General features: G+C 39.5%; 1 protein-coding gene across 1 annotated transcript in view; it reads left to right on the top strand.

Moving 5' to 3' along the window:
- Nucleotides 1–1,687: 1,687 nt before the first annotated feature.
- LOC130547490 (uncharacterized) overlaps nucleotides 1,688–18,635 on the top strand; it is a 34,752-nt gene continuing 17,804 nt past the window's right edge. The window contains exons 1-8 of the mRNA XM_057323454.1: nucleotides 1,688–1,697; nucleotides 2,049–2,486; nucleotides 2,611–3,081; nucleotides 6,601–6,756; nucleotides 11,307–11,522; nucleotides 12,645–12,742; nucleotides 13,852–13,951; nucleotides 15,088–15,156. Of these exons, the coding sequence (XP_057179437.1) occupies nucleotides 1,688–1,697; nucleotides 2,049–2,486; nucleotides 2,611–3,081; nucleotides 6,601–6,756; nucleotides 11,307–11,522; nucleotides 12,645–12,742; nucleotides 13,852–13,951; nucleotides 15,088–15,156 (1,558 nt within the window). The remainder of the gene's footprint in view (nucleotides 1,698–2,048; nucleotides 2,487–2,610; nucleotides 3,082–6,600; nucleotides 6,757–11,306; nucleotides 11,523–12,644; nucleotides 12,743–13,851; nucleotides 13,952–15,087; nucleotides 15,157–18,635) is intronic.

The raw sequence follows: 18,635 nt of genomic DNA, 5'->3' as shown, positions 1-18,635 counted from the left end.
CTATGTAAAGGTATTTGGAAAGGATTGGTCATTAACACGCATCAGGACTGCAGCTTTCATAGCATGCTTGGGAGTCAACAGAGATGGGAGCATTACTCCACATCACAGGCCAAAACTAATTATACAGCCATATGGTGCTCGGAGAGTCGAACAATCAACCCCGACCTGCCTTTAGCTCCCCAAGGAGAGAGCGGGGGGAGGGGGGGTGATGTGAGGCAGCAACAGTGCGATATGACACATGTTGTGCACACAGACACACACACATTCTCTATTCGTGTGTATGTGTGAGAGTGTGACAGATGGACTAGCAATGGTATTGTAAGAACAGCAGTACAGCTATGCACTTTCTACCCTCTCGCTGCCAATCTCTCTCTCTCTCGTCTCTTTCCACTCGCTCAATGCTTTTCTCTCGCTTTTCTGTCCTCTGACTCCTCTGTGACACAGACTGAGTGGAACAAGAGTGTATTGTGTGGAGGCCTCTGGTCTGCTTGAACACAGGACCCTGCTGGGGGACTCGCACAACACTGGCCTGGCGAGAAACCAGCCAGAGGGACAACAACCGTACCGAAACGATAGGGGAGGAGAGCCAGGGATGCTGCTTTATCACGTTTTTTTTTATATATAATTTCAGGGGCATAGCAATCTTTCAGACTATAATAAACGGCAATTAATGTATTCAACTTGGAACCAAGGTTATTGAGTTTACTAAAATTGAAACTTTGAAAACGTTCCTGTTCATTGAAATCTAATCAAATATTGACCTAAAAATTAGTGGAAAAACTTAACTCAAGAAAAATTAGAAATGTTGCCTCAAAGGTTTAAAGGTTTAAAGCAGAAAAATTATAATAATAAACAAAAACTAAAATAAAAAATAATTAATCTTATGTAGCAACATTAAAAATAAACCAATAAATTATAAAATGTCAAAGGCATATACCAAAATTACTAAAATTTGAACTAAAATTAAAACAAAAAATCTAAAAATAAAAGCTAATTTAAAATATTAATAAAACTAAAATCCAAACTATAATAACTCTGATGTATATGGAGTTGGTAAGCGCTTAATCCAAAAATGGCTAGTGGCCAACAAGTCAACCAAGTCAACCAAAACATTGCATTAGCAAGAACAAGCCCTGCATATACTGCACATCATGCAACATACATGTCTCTGCAAATATCCCGCAGCGGGCATCAGCACAAGGGACCATAGAGCCGAACGAGTGTGATTTGACTCATTTGTTTGCTTTGCTGCCACTGCATTCATAATTAGCTAGATGGGGTTTCTAATCCCAATTATGTGAGTGAGTTCCTTCATATAGTGGTCACAAGTGGTGATTATCATATCTTAGAGGCACTCTGCATACTGAGTTGGGAACTGGACAGCTGCTCCTGCAGGGGGACGGACTTTTAGAAGGGCAGGGGGGTGTCCCAGGGCCCTTGTTAGAAACCAGGGGCCCACAACAGGCAAAAGACTGTTTGCTCTGAGGCTCAGTGGAGTGGGGCAGCGTCAGCTATTGGGCTGGATGGCCTTTGCCTCGCTCTTCTTCTTTTAGCTGTAAATGATGATGAATACGCTTTTCGCCTGACCCTCATGCAGGACCCCCGTGTTAATTATTCAGGACGTTTTTTTTGTGTGCCCCACACAATGCTTGTCATTAAGGCTGTGCGTGTGTGGGTCCATGTGTATATGTACGCAAGTGAGTGTGTGTTTGAGTGTGTGAGTATCCCCGGCTGTCTGGATTGTTGAGGGGTTCATCTCTCCATAAGACAGCTGCAGACTAGAGTCTGATGTGCATGTATTATTCCTCTATGTTGTGGAATGATTTGTTCAGGAAAGGATTTCTGATCTTGGGCGTTAGCAATCCACTTACCATTTGCATTATTTTCTGAATAAAGATTTTCTGTAGAGTGACCCAACCTTGACCATTGTGTAATCTTGTCAAAGAACTTGTAAGTAAACTACTGGAGGCCCTCTGTAAAGGTTGTCCTCATAACAGTCATCATATCCTAAGAGAATTTCATAACTGTCAATGTCTTCTTTTCCCCAGATAACAGAAGATTCAAGAGACAATTTGCTGTGGACCTACCCCATGTGCCGGCATCCCCTAATCCAAGTGAAGCTTCTCCCGAACTCCCAGATAGTCCAACTCTTCAGACTGTTGATCACCTTCAAAGGTTCTATACCCCCAACATACAGATCCCATTCGGAGATGAAGATGAGGTACATGATACACCCTCTGCTCCCCCAGACTTGAATCAGGGGCACCAAGTAATGGTTAAGGATGAGGCAGTGAGCCCAAGCACACTTTCCACCCCAACAACCCCCAGCGTTCCAGCCACCCCAACCACTTTAGGCACCCCAAGTATTCCAGCCACCCCAACCTCTTCTATTACCCCAAATTCTTTGTCAGACTTCAGTCGGCCTGCATCCAGCCAGTTCAGCCGTAGCACTGACCTCAACAGCAGCTTCTCCGATGCCCTGTCAGGTACGTACACTTGACTGTTTAAACTAAATAAAAAATGTAGATGGTGGGCATGATTTCCAACTAGCAAGGACAGATGTTTTACTACAGAGTTTACTACAGTGTCTTTATCTCATTATGTTGCCAGTGAACTTCAGCGTTGGTGATGGTGCTGACAATGGTCCTAATGATGAAGATAACCATGCTTATGACCACAACCAGAATAATGATCATACAGTTGGCTATATTTCACCACCTGATCCCCTCTTCAGCGCTCCAGAAAGTTGTGGCCGGACCAGCTCGCGGATGGGGTTTCTTCAAGCAAGTCTCTCTGAATCTCTCACCTCATGCAAACAAGAAACACCTACTTTTCTGCCTGACACCCCGATGTATACCCCGAAAACTCAAACTCAGAGGCCTCAATCAAGGCAAGCTTTAGACATCCAGCAGTTTAGGGATGAAATCTTGCATGGCCGATCCAGTCTGAGCCAGTCTGGTCTGAGTCCCGAGTCCAGCAATAAGTCCAGACAGAGTCATTCCTCAGCAGGGGATAGTCGATCAGAATGGAACCTCTGGCGAGTGCTTCCTCCCATCATGCCACAGCAAGATGAATTGCAAGGTGAGTTTCAAAGGGGATTAATTTAGTCACCCTCAAATTGTTCAAAATCTGTACATGATTCTTTCTTCTGTGGAACACAAAAGAAGATATTTAAGAAATGTCTCAGTGGTTTCGTGTCCATACAATGGAAGTCAATGGGGTCCAATATTGTTTGGTTACCAACGTTCTTCAAAATATCTTCTTTTGTGTTCAGCAGAAAAAAGGAAGTCATACAGGTTTGAAATGCCATGACAGTTGGTAAAGACTGAAATAATTTTCATTTTTAGGTGAAATATCCCTATAAGATATTACAATTTATGAACCCTGCTCCAGGTTTGCCGTCCTTTCTGCAGAAGCTTTTGAAAATGTATTCCTCTGAAGAATAATAAAAAACCTGCCCATATAAGAACGCACACCTCCATGCACAGTATGCTTCATAAGAAATAGTCTTGCACACATTCATGCACACTCACAGGGGTCAGTCAGGCCAAATATCACTGAACAATCGGTGTACCTCAGACATGAAAGACAACAAAAGAAAATCAAAGTCCAACATCACGAGCAGGAGGTTCAGTTCTTTCAACACAGCGACTAAGTCATAAATATGGCAAGGAGATTTTCTTTTTTCCCTTTTCTGAAAGCAGAGGGAAAGCGATGGGGTTCTTTTGACGGGGAATCAGGCTGGTACCGTTTGATTCCCCAGTTCAAAGCAGCCAAGGCCTTTACAATAGGTGACGTTGTGGGGGCTGAGGGGCGGCAAGTGTGTGGCGTTCTCCCCTGAGCCTTAGCCTCCCGCGTCCGCTTCTTTCTTCCCCTTTTCTCTCTCTCTATTCTCTTTGCTCCCTGAAAGGCAGACGTGTGGAGCAGCGGTCATAAATCCGAGCTGACCGTCGCCTTGCTGACGGGTGAACAGTGAGCGAGCCTCGGCTACAATGCCTATCTCTAAGATGCCCTCTGTTTGCTAATTTACCATCCCCTGCCTGGATAAAGAGCCCTGGGGCCACTGACATTTGACTCAAACTGAGTGTTTATGAAAGTGAGCAAACTATTCAGAAATTGCTGAGAATTGTTTGAACTCTTTTTGTCAAAGGACTGATATGACAGAGCAACAACGTCTTCGTGTCTCTAGAAACAACATCCCAATTTCATTGCCAAAAATTTTGTAAATGTTGTTAGTCCAATTGATCAGCCATCATTTGCTTTAAACTATACATTTATTTTAGATTTACTTATATGTACCCACTCTCATATCACTTAAATCTGCTACTGACCTTTTCCTCATTTCTGGCAACTCTGTGTGTGTGGTTGTGTATATACATCACTGTGGGCCATTTTTGTTTTTTGTAATGTTCTTTGGCTCTTTATCACCTCCCTATGCTATGGTCCAACAGTCAGTGGGCCGACCCCACAGCGACCTCTTTCAACACCATCTCTAGATTGTCTAACTGTCCTTGACAATGAGCGGGACCCCCAGGCCTCACTGAGACTCCCTACCAAACACACAGACGCCCACACACTGACCCTCACAGTCTTCACATCGTGTGGCCAGTGGAATAAGTAGAGAGAGAAATAATGCAGTGTTGAAGGAACAGCTCACTGAAAAATGATGATTCTCTCCTAATTTCCTTAGCCTTAGGTCATCCCCGATGTTTATGACTTCCTTTCTTTAGTTGAACACAAACTAATAATTGTATTTCATTATTTAAATCCAAGGTTGTCAAAATGTTAAAGCCCCAAACATCCATCATTAAAGTAACCCAGTGCCAGTGTGTTAAAAAATGTCTCATGAATCGAAATCTTGGTTTGTTAATATTTAAAGCTTTTATAGCAGTATTCAAAATCAAGTCAAACCAAATCAAGTGCTAAATTCACAAATGGTCACATCGCTATAACCTCAAATCTCATTGGTTCTACTGTATCTTGTGACAAAATATCATAACAAGGAGTCATGAAACACGCAAAAAGAGTTAGCAATGTGTTGCTAAATGCATATTTAGTATGTGTTTGTTTTGATTTCAGAATCGCTAAATAAGCTCAAAATATTAAATGTTTTGTCTCAAATCTGGCCCCAGGCCCTGGTTCATACTGACCCTGCCTTTAGGCTGGCCCAGACAAATCCCGCATGCACCCCTCAGACACATAGTTTGTCTCAAGAAGCACTTGGCTGAAGATGACGGGTAGCTTGACAGCACCAATATGCTTTGAAGTGTCAAGTCAAGTCCCTCTATTGTGTCTGTGAGTGGTAAGCCGAGGCCTGCTTCTATGCAATAGCTGCGTGTATGTGTGTGTGTGTGTGTGTATGTAAGACAGACTTGTTTATGTGTCAGAGGCCCCATTTGAAGGCTTTTGCGTTTTAGTGTATATATTGATTTACATATATATTGTATGCGTGTGTGTGTGGCACAGTATACAATATTGAAACAGCAATGTTAAAGGGATAGTTCACCCACAAATAAAAATTCTCTCATCATTTACTCACCTTCGAATTGTTCCAAATCTGTATTTCTTACTTTTGATGAACACCGAGAAAGATATTTGGAAGAATGCTTATAACCAAACAGATCTCGACCCCCATTGACTACCATAGTAGGAAAAAATACAGTGGTAGTCAAAAGTGCCCTAGAACCGTTTGCTGTCCTACATTCTTCAAAATGTCTTCTTTTGTGTTCAACAGAACAAAAAATGGATAAAGTAATTTTTCCTACTATGGGAGTCAATGGGGGTCGAGATCTGTTTGGTTACAAGCATTCTTCCAAATATCTTTCTCTGTGTTCATCAGAACAAAGACATTTATACACATTTGGAACAACTCGAAGGTGAGTAAATGATGACAGAATTTTCATTTTTGGGTGAACTGTTCCTTTAAAGCTGGACATGGGATTCATAAAAAAGCTCTATTGTTGTCACTTTAGCAGCCTTTTGAAGAGACGTGCACGGTGATTTCAGAACTTTAAAAAACTGTTGGTGGCATGCGTGAGAGTGTGCGTATCTGTTAACTTCTAGGTGAACCGCAGAGGCTGCAGGGCAAAAGTCACTGTAGGAAAATGAGATGCTGCTGGAGGGGTGGGTGTTGTTTTGAAGGTCCATGCTGACGATGTTCAGCCTTAAGCAATATTACAACCGTAAGTTGTATTGTATGTATGATGAAACTTGATCTTGCCGATTCAAGACCGTTTGGTGATTAAAAATGTCCATTGCTAAATAAATGTTTGCACAACATAAAAAATACATATGTAATTACTAATTACACATAATTGCTATTTTTCAAAAAGCTGCCTATAGACAGCTGCGCTAGCATCTTAACTGTCGTGGAAAAGTGACTGAATGCTCTACATTGGCAACATTCGTCGCAACACGCATTCCACTCAACAACTGATTTTAACGCTGCAATACATAATAAGCATAAAAATACATACAAAATACATACTTTGACTATCGGTATTAATATTCATTATTATTCTGATATACATACATGTATATACATCTGCTATGTTGTTGTTTTGGAGCTCAGCTTGTCACAAATGCGTTTGGGCCTTTCAGGTGAGACTGTAATGGAAGGGACCCCTGACTCCAAATCCATCAGGTCCCAGTCCGATTTATTTACCGAATTGGACGATCTGGCTCCTCTCTCAGATCCCTGCGTGTCTCCGGACCACCCGGCCGGAAGTGAAACTGACCGATCTCAGTCTAACACAGGTAATACTGACATACACCATGCAGTCTCACAAACTCACACATGTGGTTAACCTTCATGCCATGTTAAATTCAATCCCATTATATACAAGTGGGCAATTAAGTAATTTGTTTTAGCAGATTGCTACGCAGTTGCGAAAGTGCTGGTGGATGGTTACTGGCCCCACCCAAGTCTCTGATATTTTGGACCCTAGATATGAATTGACTGTGAGAGAAACAACTCCATATTCTGAGGTTCTTAACAACTAATTGTTTTTTTCTCAGCCATCTGATCCAGAACAAGACTGATGCAAGAGATGAAAGAGATAAGCCTGTTTGCTTTATAACTTACTGGCATACTGGTTTAACATGTCACATTCATTTGTCATCTTATTTGCATTTTGGTTTCAATAGAAAAGGCCTGCATGTAAATACACAGTAATTCCATGAATCAACCATGAATTAGACCTGAAATATTGGGTAACGCTTTAGATTATGGCCCGCAATGTACCGCATAATTAAACAGGATTTACAGCGTAACTACTTGTAACAATAATGTACCTCTACAGTACATTTATGTAGATAAAGGAGAACAATATGTAAAGATTGGGGAACTGAATGAAATATAAAAATCCAAATCAATCCGCTCTTGAACTACTTGATTATAGTCTCAAAAGATCAACATTGATTTTGCACATTTTACACATTAAAACTCATCAAAATAACTCATAGTGACCAACAATCATAAAATCAATAAAATAAAAATGAATTCTAAAGTTAAAACTCTGTCAAATGTACAGTTGATAGACAGTCTGTCGTGCTTTTTTGCTTGCGCAAAAACTGAACGCATCAATTCCCCTTATTTCATGTTTGCTATGATAATAAAATAAGAACCCCGTACTTAATGGATATCCACAATATCTTATTTATGGGTATATTGTGATTACAAAAATGTAGTGTATGTTCATGCTAAGATTGTTGTATAGCAAACTGCAGGTCATGCATACCACATTATATTAAAATAGTTACCCCTTAGTTTTAAAATAGGCTACTTACAGTATAAATACAGTATTTTCTTTATTCCCCATACATTATTGTTACAATTATTGTACAATTATTCTACATTATTGTTACATGTAGTTACGCTGTAAATTCTGTTTAATTACACGGTACATTGCGGGCCGTAATCTAAAGCGTTACCAAATATTGTAATATGACTTTTAGATTAAAACCATTTGCTGCTTTCTAAACTTTATTTACCAGCCAGCCTTCTCACTGGTCCATGACGCAGATGCCCTGCAGACATCATTTAAATTTGTTTGTTGTCCTCAAACAACTAATCCTCTGTTTAGACGCAGTCTGTCTTTACATTGCCCTAAGGATAACTGCTGTGTGAATCTGCTTACTGTGGTCAGAGAGAGGTGGGCATTACCTAAGTGGATTTTTTCTCAGGATTTCCTCCTGACACTTAACAAGGTGTTAAGGGTTTTCCGGGCATCTGTATGACCTGACCTCCTAGCCTGACCCTATAACCTTTCTTTCCCCTGCCAGACTGCCTGGTTATGTGTTTGTTATGCAGGATGTACAGAACTTTTGCATAAGCATTAGTAATTATCAGTTTATGAATCACGTGTGTACAGTCTCTATAGTCAAAATATCTACAATAGTTTTGGTGTTTTGACAAAATGGGTGGCGTATATAGCGTTACTATCAGTTTTTTTGTTGTTGTATAGAACCTCTGCCAAATGTTTTCAAATTGAAATTGGTTCGAAAAAGCTTCTGTTAATTGAAAATGGAAAAAATACCAGCCTAAATATTATTTAAAAAACTTAAACCATACATAAATGAGAAATATTGCCTCGGCAATAAACTGAAATAAGCTTAGTTTGAAGCACTAAAATTGTTAATTCAAAATAAATAAACCCAACTAAAACAGAAAAAAATCTGTATACAAAATATAAAATAAACAAATAATAATAATAAAAAACTATGAATGATAAAATAAAATAAAAACTGAAACAATATATTGTAGCAATATATAAAACAAATAGTAATAAAATACCAAAAGCACACAAAATTGTTAAAAATGTAACTAAAATTCACATGAAAAAAACATCAAATAAGCTATCAATAAAACTACAATGAAACTAGCAACAAAATTCAAAAAAATTATGGGTTCATGGTGGCAGCCATTTTGGGGTCACATGACCAGTTAAATGCTTATCTTCAACGTATTTTGGACAAATCCAGCAAAAAAATTTGCCACATATTGCAAATTTCTGGCATCAGTAATCAAAAAGAATTGTTTTGCATCTGCATTCATGCAGATAGATGTTACCATGAAGTCAAGATCACAGGCCTTTTTGGTAAAAAAACAACAACAATTATTTAAAGCACCTTTAAATCTTCTTTTATTCTAAACTATGTGGAGTACAGTGAAATCTGACCAGTGCCTTACTGAGCAAATTGAGTTTGGGTTTTTAATTAAAATGGAAGCTTCTACCTGGGTGGCAGCGTTAGACCAAGTATCAGGCTTTGTGGCGTTAAAGAGTTAGTGAGTCTTTTCAACATTGAAGGTGAGGAGAGGTTAATTACTGTATTAAAAGTTACACCAGGCTCACATAAGAAAAAAGGAATCACTATTGAGATCTCTTTATCTGAATTGTTTTTCTGAGTCACCAATATTATTAAAGAGAAGAAAATAAGAAATCGAGAAAATGAAAACAACTTAACAATATTCCCTATGCATTTGCCATGATGCTAAAGAGTGGAATTTAAGGAATTTTTATATTAACATTTGTCATGAAGTTACCTGTGTATCAGTGTTCTTTTATAAATCTCAACATTTACCGTAACACGTAGCCTAAATGTTAGTTAGTTTTATGTGAACTTACGTTAACAATTTTAACAACCGAGTAGGGTTGTAGTCAAGACCCACTAAACCGAGACCAAGACAAGACAGAAACTTTGAAGGGTTGACACCAAGCCCAAGAACATCTGTACAACTATTAAAAAGTCATAAAATAATAATAAAAAAATCAAATCATTGCTGAGAATTTTGCTTTGGTTTCAAATACAAACTTGTTTCATTGCTAAAATAGACTAATTTAAACACAATTTTTGCTCTTCTTGTTTATTGAATGGTTGAATAAAATCAATATCACTTTTTCAATTGTGCTCATGAACAGCACTCTCTTGTTCTTGTGATATTGCTTTATTACATCAGATGTTATAATATAAAAAGCAAGATCTCATGCAAGTACATTTTTTTGCAATATATCTTGCAATTATTTGATGCAAAATTACCAGTTTCAAGTACTAAATCCCTGCTATTTAATTCTTCATGAAGCCTCCTTGGACACATTTATCAGAACAGTCATCTGTTTGCAGTGGTGTGTGTCTTAAAGGCACATGTTTACGGTGAAAGTTTCAATTAAGTTAATCACCATCCTATTGTGTAAAATACCTTCCTGTGAGATGCTGAGATTCTGATAGAGAGAGAATGTCGTGCGCCGTGAATTCCCCTAAATGCCACACCTCATAACTGTGGGTGAGAAATTTGCATAAATTGCTGATATTGGCAATGTTCTCATATTTACGTGGCGTGACTATGAACCCAAGACCCTTAGGAGACATATTGAATTGGTGTAATCTTTAAACCTGCTAAAACACAAAAAGTCAAGTACAAAAATATCAGGGATTAGTACAATTTGCATGACACCTACTGTTTGAGTTTTAAAAGCTGCATGAAACACTTTTATTTTGATTTATGTTTGGAGAACTTTAAAAGTCAAAAGTGTGCTAATATTTTACTTTTTGTAAATACAACAAAATAGTGATTATAGATTGGCCTGATAAGTTGTTGAAAATTGGTAACCAGTTGTAATCTTAAATACCTAATGCAGTATAGACGTTTTCATTGGACGCACATGCCTGGCCCGAAGTTAACTTGCGGTCTGTGTTTGGTTATAACATAATTTATTTTTTATTTAATTTATATTCATATTTTATTGTATATCAATTGTATTGAAGTTACGTTTGGTCCACATAATGTTTGTTTATGTTGTTGGCGCTCAAACCGTCTATAGTACTATTACAAAATGTGTCATTTAAGAAAGTTAAATAAAATAATGTCAACATTCTTACACTGTTGTACTAAAAAGAAATCCATAATAAACTATTGTCATTTTTAACTATACTGACAATATTAATAATTATTATGCTTCCATGGCCAAATTATGTCTTTTGAAAAAAAGATATTAATAAATATTGATAAAATATTGATGATGATATTGATAAAAAAAAGATCTTTATGAACATAAAGAACTTAATGGGAAAAAAAAAAAAATTTCCTTTAAGATTAAAATGGAAACTTCTGTTCAGAGCCTAACATTAAACACAATTAAATAAATTACACATATAAACATAATTATACATTTCTCATCATTTACATTTATCACAGATTCTCTCAGATGTCCATTGATTCCAACAAAAGTGAAAACATACGAACACATGTGTTCTATTATTCCACATCTATTTTTAATGTAACGATTCTTGTATTTTCCATTTCACAGATCTGAGTCCGGGGCTCGCGGCTCTTACAGTGGGCTGTGATTCAGGGGATCTGGGATCTTTGTCTCGTGTGCATCTCTTACTGCTGGAGAGGGGAGGATCGGAGAGCCCTCATTCCGTCCTGAGTCCGGAATGGCGTAACTCTCCAAACGGAGAGGACTTCAAACCTGGCCTCCGAGTCTGGAGCTCGGGCATTCCCCAACATTATCAGTCCACAGGTACAATTCATATCATATAGCAAGCTGCAAAGCACCTGTCTGGTGTCGCAGTGGATGCGTTCCATTGATATGGATTGTGCATGTCGGTTTGTGTGTGGGTGTGTGCACGTATAAGCTTGCCCGCCCGGGTGCGTATTTGCGCGTAAAGGCCGAGGCAGGCACGTTCGGCTGTGCTATCTCTCACCTGAGATTGTAATGTTTACATTCATGAGCAACAGCGTCTTGATTGCCTTTAAATAACTCTGAAAACTAACTGTTAGGAGGGAAGTTCTCCGAGAGGAACGGTCGGTTTGAGATGGGGAAATTTGGCAATCATTTAAGTGCAAAGGAGAGGGGAATAACGTTACGGGTGAATAACGTTACGGGTGTGCCGATTGCCGGCCGTCCTTGAGAGTAATGCTTCTCCTCACAAACACACACACACACACACACACACGCACACACACACACACACAAATAAAAGTGTGTGTGTAACCCCGTTGTCGTTACCTTTGAACCACAGCCGGCATGCCTCTCATCTGTTCCAGGGCGCGCGGCTACAAGTCCTTAACTGAAGCCATAAAGATGCAACAGCTTGTTGTTCCTCCAAAAAACGCTTTATGGAGATATGAAAAAGTCATATTAATCAAGATAAAAAGCGGGTCAAGTTTATCATTAACCCAAAACCTCGGTTCATCCACACGCTCGGTCACGACAGCCCCCCAATCAGATGTCTTCGATGCAGCTCATTGTGCATTGTTCAGGCGCAATCCACAGATAAAAGCTACAAAGGAGGCCCACGTGCCTCCCGATTATATCTTGATTGGAAGTGTTTTGAAATAGTGTTAATGTGTTTCTAAAGTCTGGCACGAACACGCGGCGGGAGTCGCGGAGAGCGCGTGGAGAGGCCAGGCTTCTCGCTAGGCGTGTCTGCACCTGGCATGCTCCAAGTAAACAGGTGCTGCAGCAGGTTTGTGAGGCTCCATTTCTATCACTATTTGCTGAAGGATTATAGGACTTCAGTCATGTCAAATACAAGGCATTACTCACTCAATATCATCTCTCTTCATCCCTTTCTCTCAAAAAGCGTGCGTATAATTCGTCTGCCGGGCTGTCAAGTCATGCGTGTGTTTCTGTTTGCAGTCTTGGAAAGCCGCAAACCATTAAGTGGCAGAAACAGTGACATGTGCCAGGCCCAAGATTCTTTGGCGACTTTGAAGGGACCCAGAGATTGCCCTGAGGTGAGGACCTCGCTCATAAAACCATTTAAACACACGACCGCCAGCCTACACGCCCACAGAGGAATCTATGGTGACTTTATTGCTGTCAGCTCTGCATGGCTAACTGAATAGAAGCGACTGGGGGATTTCTGGGCGGCAGGTGTGGGGCTAATCAGTCAATGACAGGACGGGAAGGGGCAGAGATAAAGGTGCAGTCTCTTATTGAGAAAGTAGTTGGGCTTTCAGTCTCCTCTGACTCACACTGAATCCTCGTATCATGCGTGCTTTACCTCAGTTGTATAGAACCAGCAATGCAAACGGTTGTGAGTTCGATTTTCGTGGAACACATACTGGTATAATGCATAATAAATGTATAGAGTTGAAGGACATTATTGTGCCACTGAAAGGCTAGGCAAAGGGGCAAATTTGGTGGGGTAAAAAATGTCAGCTAGGGGTAAGAGGGCTTAATGCAATGGATGCAAGTGCAAAGGAATGAGGGCATTCATCTTTCTTTCATAAAGTAAGAAAGAAGAAAGGGGATATGGTGCCCAAAACATGAATGCATTATAAGCTGCATTATTGTACTGACCCAGTACAATAGATTTTCCCTAGGAACGGTGATTGTCTGTAGTCCAACACACATATTCACATTCAAAAGACAGAAATTTAATTCTGTGTTGAAACACACATAAACCTGTGCTATGTATATTTTAAAGGGATAATTCACCCAAAAATGGACACTTTGTCTTCATGTGGAACACAAAAGGTATTTAAAATAAATTGGTTTTGTGTCCATACAATGGAAGTCAATGGTGACCCAATGTTATTCGTGCGCCAACATTCTTCAAAATATCTTCTTTTGTGTTTTGCCGAAAACAGAAAGTCATGCAGACTTGGAATGACATGAGATTATTTTAAAAAAGATAAAAAATGGTTTTGTGACCATACAATGGATGTCACTGGGGCCCCAATGTTGTTGGGGCACCAACATTCTTCAAAATATATTCTTTTGTGTTCTGCAGAAGAAAGTCATGCAGACTTGGAATTGATTAGGCAAATGACAAAAAAACAAACATTTTTGGGTGAAGTATCCCTTTAATTTGGCTGTGTTTCATTTGTGGTTATATTAGCTCATCAGTCAGGGATGCGGATCAGGGACATCATCTTCATGTTCTATTAACTCAAGGATCTCTGAGAGCAGCTCCAGAAACAAAGAGAGACCCGAACAAGGTACATCACCAAACACACCACCCCGTGAAATCTCCTGAAAAAAACTTTTTTTGTGATGTAATCATATGTAACAGCTGTCAAAATCAGTAACCACAAATTGATAAAAAGATTGAATTTCCCACATGCAAGCTGTTTGTCATTGAAACACTACACATTGTAGAGTAAAGGTGCCACTCCAATGAAGTCTCATCACTGCCAGGTCAGTGTTTGGTATCCTTGTGCCTCCGGTACAGTTAAGCCATATAATCCCTCTTAACCTGCCAGCTGCTTAATGCCAGACCTGTCCCCTGTGTGGCCATGTTATGTACATAAATGAAATAAGGGCCCACAAAGAGATTTAAAGGGTATAAGACTGTCAAATGCATTCATTTTAAATGTAAGAAGTCTGTAATAGCTGTGGCACTCCAATGAAGCTGAACTGTATTGCATCTGTCATAGCTGTGAAGAACACAGTTAATGACCGGCATCAGTCATTGTGTTGAGGAAGTAATGTTCCATGTTACTCCATCAGACGCCTTCCTCCATTAGCAGTTCAGACTGGCATGTCTGCAGGGCACAACGCTGCCCCCAAAACAAGCCGCTCTGAGGATATTAAAGAGAAAAAGTATGCTAAAATGGATGATTCTTTCTTTTTCTTTTTTGAGGTCCTTAAAGGGGCAGTTTAGATTATTAGGATCTCTACACTGCTGTCTTTCATATAGGAATGGATGGGGATCAGAGGCTGTCAGTCTCCAAAAGGGATGAAAAATTGTCCATACGATGTCTCTTTAAGCCATATGATAGCTTTATGTGAGGAACAGACTGGGAATGTGTTGTTATTCATTGAAAATACTGACTTGAACATCTTATTTGACAGCTATGATCACCATTCACCTTGTAGGAAAATGAGCATCTTAGACATTCTCCAACAAATAATTTATTTTCTGTTTCACTTGAGAAAGAACGTGACAAAGGTTTTGAAAGAGTTTTTATGTTAATTTTTTATGTTTAATATTGTTTATTATTTCTTTTATTTTTTGTAGATACAACACAAAAATGGGTGGGTGGCCAAGTCTTTTTTGTGGTGATTGCTACCAACAAAGCTTTTGTGGTTGCTGAAGATCTAATTAAATTGTTTTGCCCTTTTTCACCCTAAGGTTGGGAGCAGTCAGATGAAAATGATCTGACCTATTGGTCCCCTCTCTCTCCCAGTGCTTTACTGGCAGGTGAGTGGCTTTTGAGATACTACCACAGGGCTATTGACTAAAAAATCTTTCAGACGCAGCATTTTACAAGCCAGGTTTTGTCCTGATACCAAAAGACTTTCATTTAGCCACTGAAGACGAACCGAAACAAAAATGATTAAAGGACCTTAGGTTCAGTTATTTCACCAAGGCAGACAAATAAAAGTAATTGACCTCAAAAGAGATGTTACTCATGTAACCTAGGCGACGGTGGGAGGGTCTGAGTTCAATGACCCTCCGCAAAGTCCAAAGACATGGTCACTCCTGGAGAGAGGGTCAGTGTGGGGTCGGTTTGAGGTCACGCCAGGGCCAGTAGGTATTGAAGGGGTCTCAATGTGACCAAAACACTGGACATGAGATTAGCACCTCCCACTGAGAAGAGTGTGCAGATTATCATTGAATAGTCTCAATTCTGAGAATCTGAAATATGCAAGATTTGAAAGGACAACTCAATCTCAAACAGAAATGTTAGAGTGAGCCGTTTGAATTAAAAATGAGAGAAAGAAGGATGTTGCTCACTGTTAAATCCACTAAAATGGTATTTTAACCTGCAAGTCTTCAGTATTAACAAAGTATTTACCTCTGCGTATTTTATTTAGAGTGGATTGTAACATTGAAGCTAAACTTAAAGGGTTAGTTCACACAAAAATAAACATTTTGTTCGCATTTATTCATCACCATGTTGTTCAAAACCTGTATATTATGTGGAACACAAAAATAATATATTTTGAGAAATGTCTCAGTGGTTTTGTGTCTATATAATGCAAGTCAATGTGGGCCAATGTTTTTTGGTTACCAGCATTCTTCAAAATATCTTCTTTTGTGTTTTGCAGAAGAAAGAAAGTCATACAGGTTTTAAATGATATAAACTCACTTTTCAAGCAAAATGATTCACAAAAATAAGTTTTGTTAGGTTTAAATTATGAATTGATGGATGTATTGTAACCAAGATGAAGACAAATGCTTGTGGACACTCTGCTTTTCCAAATGAATTGGAGCAAATTGCTAATGCGTGTGATGAACCAGAACACTTGCTACTTGCCACTTGACATTTTGTGATTTATTGCACGAATGAATCTATTTTTTTAATACAAATAGCGTCTAAATGCTTTTTGGGACTGCTGCGTGTGGATTATATATTTGAAAATTATAATATTTTTATCTACTTAAAAAAAAGAAGATTGTGTGAGCCAGATGCAATCAAGTATCATATGTGACTTTAGAATCGCAATTCACACCCGCTAATGAAGGTGTTTCTGTCTTCTCTGACCACTCCATTGTCCTCCCATCTCGTAATGAATTCATAGGTGTCCTAATCTCTTTTTGTGACGGTTTGGCTACTGTTGCTTTCTTCTGGTCACTCCGGCGACCCCCGCCAGTGTTTACTATAGTCTTTAGCATTCAGCTGAAACTGAAGATGTCACAGTAACATGAATGTGCCATCATCCAGGACAAAACAGAAGAGACTTAGCCGGACTGACCCGAGCGGATTGTCCTGGAAGACACCAGGCATTGCCGAACAGATTAAGGGCGAGATGGAGAAACAGAGATTAGCCGTGTTCAGAGCTGGATCGCTTCCCCCTGAAACAGGACCACACACTGACACGGTCACTCCGCCGCCATTGTCACTTCAGCGCTGTCACATAAGGCCTCGGAAGCCATTGTTTACCAAATCCTCAATCGTTTGGACAGTGCTAAGACCCGGATACCGACTCTTTGATTGGCACTTGTCAGAGCCCCTAGAATGGAATGACATGTTGGGAAACCGAAGTTTAGAAAGGACAATCGGAACCATGAATAATAATCGAGGGGGGATTTTTCCTTCACCCACTATTCTGGGCTTTGGGTGGCAAGGCTGAAAGCTTCTTGCTGGCTGATTGTGTCGTCAATGCTCATCCCTTTCTCAAACACACAAAGAAAGAGATACACGGCCGACCTTCTTGCTTCTTTCTGGTGAGCTGGATGCTCGGATTTCCACATGGGAGGGCGGGCAGAGTGTTAAGGGTGCATTTGTTTTCCGTGGCCTTGTCAGGGGTGGGAGGGGGCCGGTGGCTTGATGAAGGATTTGACTCTGCCACTCTCAGCCAAATCCAGCTATCTGTGTCTTTCAGGCTGGCCAGTTGGTATGGTAACCTGGCGTGTGTGGGTTTAAGATGGTTTCTAAGCAGGTCAGTGCCTCGATTCCAGCTTTGACCGTTCGGTAATCGCTGTTCTGCATTGGAGGATTATGGAGTGTAAGAAAAGGAGGTTTTACAGGCCACGCTCAATGGAATTAGTTGGGTTCGCAAATTGCCCTGTGAAACTTGATTTCACGCAACAGTCAGGGTCTGGAGACAGTAATTATTAAAAAATAAACCTTTAAAAAATGTAATGACTGAATCTTATGTGTTTTTAAAATGAGCAATTCAGTGAATCGATGAATGTTAAATAGATGCGATCCAAGATCTCTAGGACAAAACTCAAAAATGACCTCACAAAAAATGAAGAAGCGTCCAATTTAAGCCCACTGTAATCTCATTGATAATTAATGAAACGTTCTGCCTTCATTTACTCTCCATTTTTTTCATTTCAAACCTGTTATAACTTTCTTTCCTCGGCAGAACTCAAAAGAATATATTTTGAAGAATGTTGGTGACCAAACCCATTGACTTGCATTGGTTTTGTGTCTATACAATAGAAGTGAATGGGTACCACCACTGTTCGGTAACCAACATTCTTCAAAATATCTTCTTTTGTGTTTTTCAGAAGAAAGAAAGTTATACGGGTTTGAAATGACATGAGGGTGAGTAAATGATGACAGAATTAAAATTTTGGGATGAACTATCCCTTTAAGATCTTATTTATGAATTTTTTTATTTCCGTGGTTACTGTAAGTAGGCTGATGATTAAATTTGACATGTAAAGTCAACAATGTTAATAGAAATGTACTTGTTTATTCTCAAGCATGACCAAATTTTGTTTGCATAGTGAGTCAAACTAATCTCACAAGTAAAGGCTTGCCAGCAATCTTCTTTTTTTCAACAAACCGCTGTAGTGATTGGCTGATAAATAAAAGATTTGCATAAACAGGTAACTTTCCAACATCAGAGCCGGTCTGCAACAGTCCGCTTGCTCAGATATCTGGATTGCAAGACCAAAGCGGTGTATGGATCATAAACTACATAAATCTGTTTGCCCTTATGGGATTTGTGCAAAGGTGCCTTTTTGTTAGTGTCCTCACGTAGCATAAAACAGATCACAGATGTCTTGTGGCCGAACAAATGCTTAACTGGCCATTTTCACGTCTCATTTACCGTTGTGCAAAACCATAAAATATGGCTGTTGTTCACCGTTACATTCTAAACGTGATGCATTGGCATCTGTCAAGGTGAATAATCGGTTTATATGCATCTAGACGGTGTGTAGAGCCAGAACACAGTTATATGATCAGAATGGATCAGATTAGATGGGACATCTGCTCT

Source organism: Triplophysa rosa, linkage group LG24 (assembly GCF_024868665.1).
Source record: "Triplophysa rosa linkage group LG24, Trosa_1v2, whole genome shotgun sequence".
In the NCBI taxonomy this organism is placed as follows: Eukaryota; Metazoa; Chordata; class Actinopteri; order Cypriniformes; family Nemacheilidae; genus Triplophysa; species Triplophysa rosa.
Note: the sequence above shows the minus strand (reverse complement) of the source record. Positions and strands in the feature narration are given on the sequence as shown.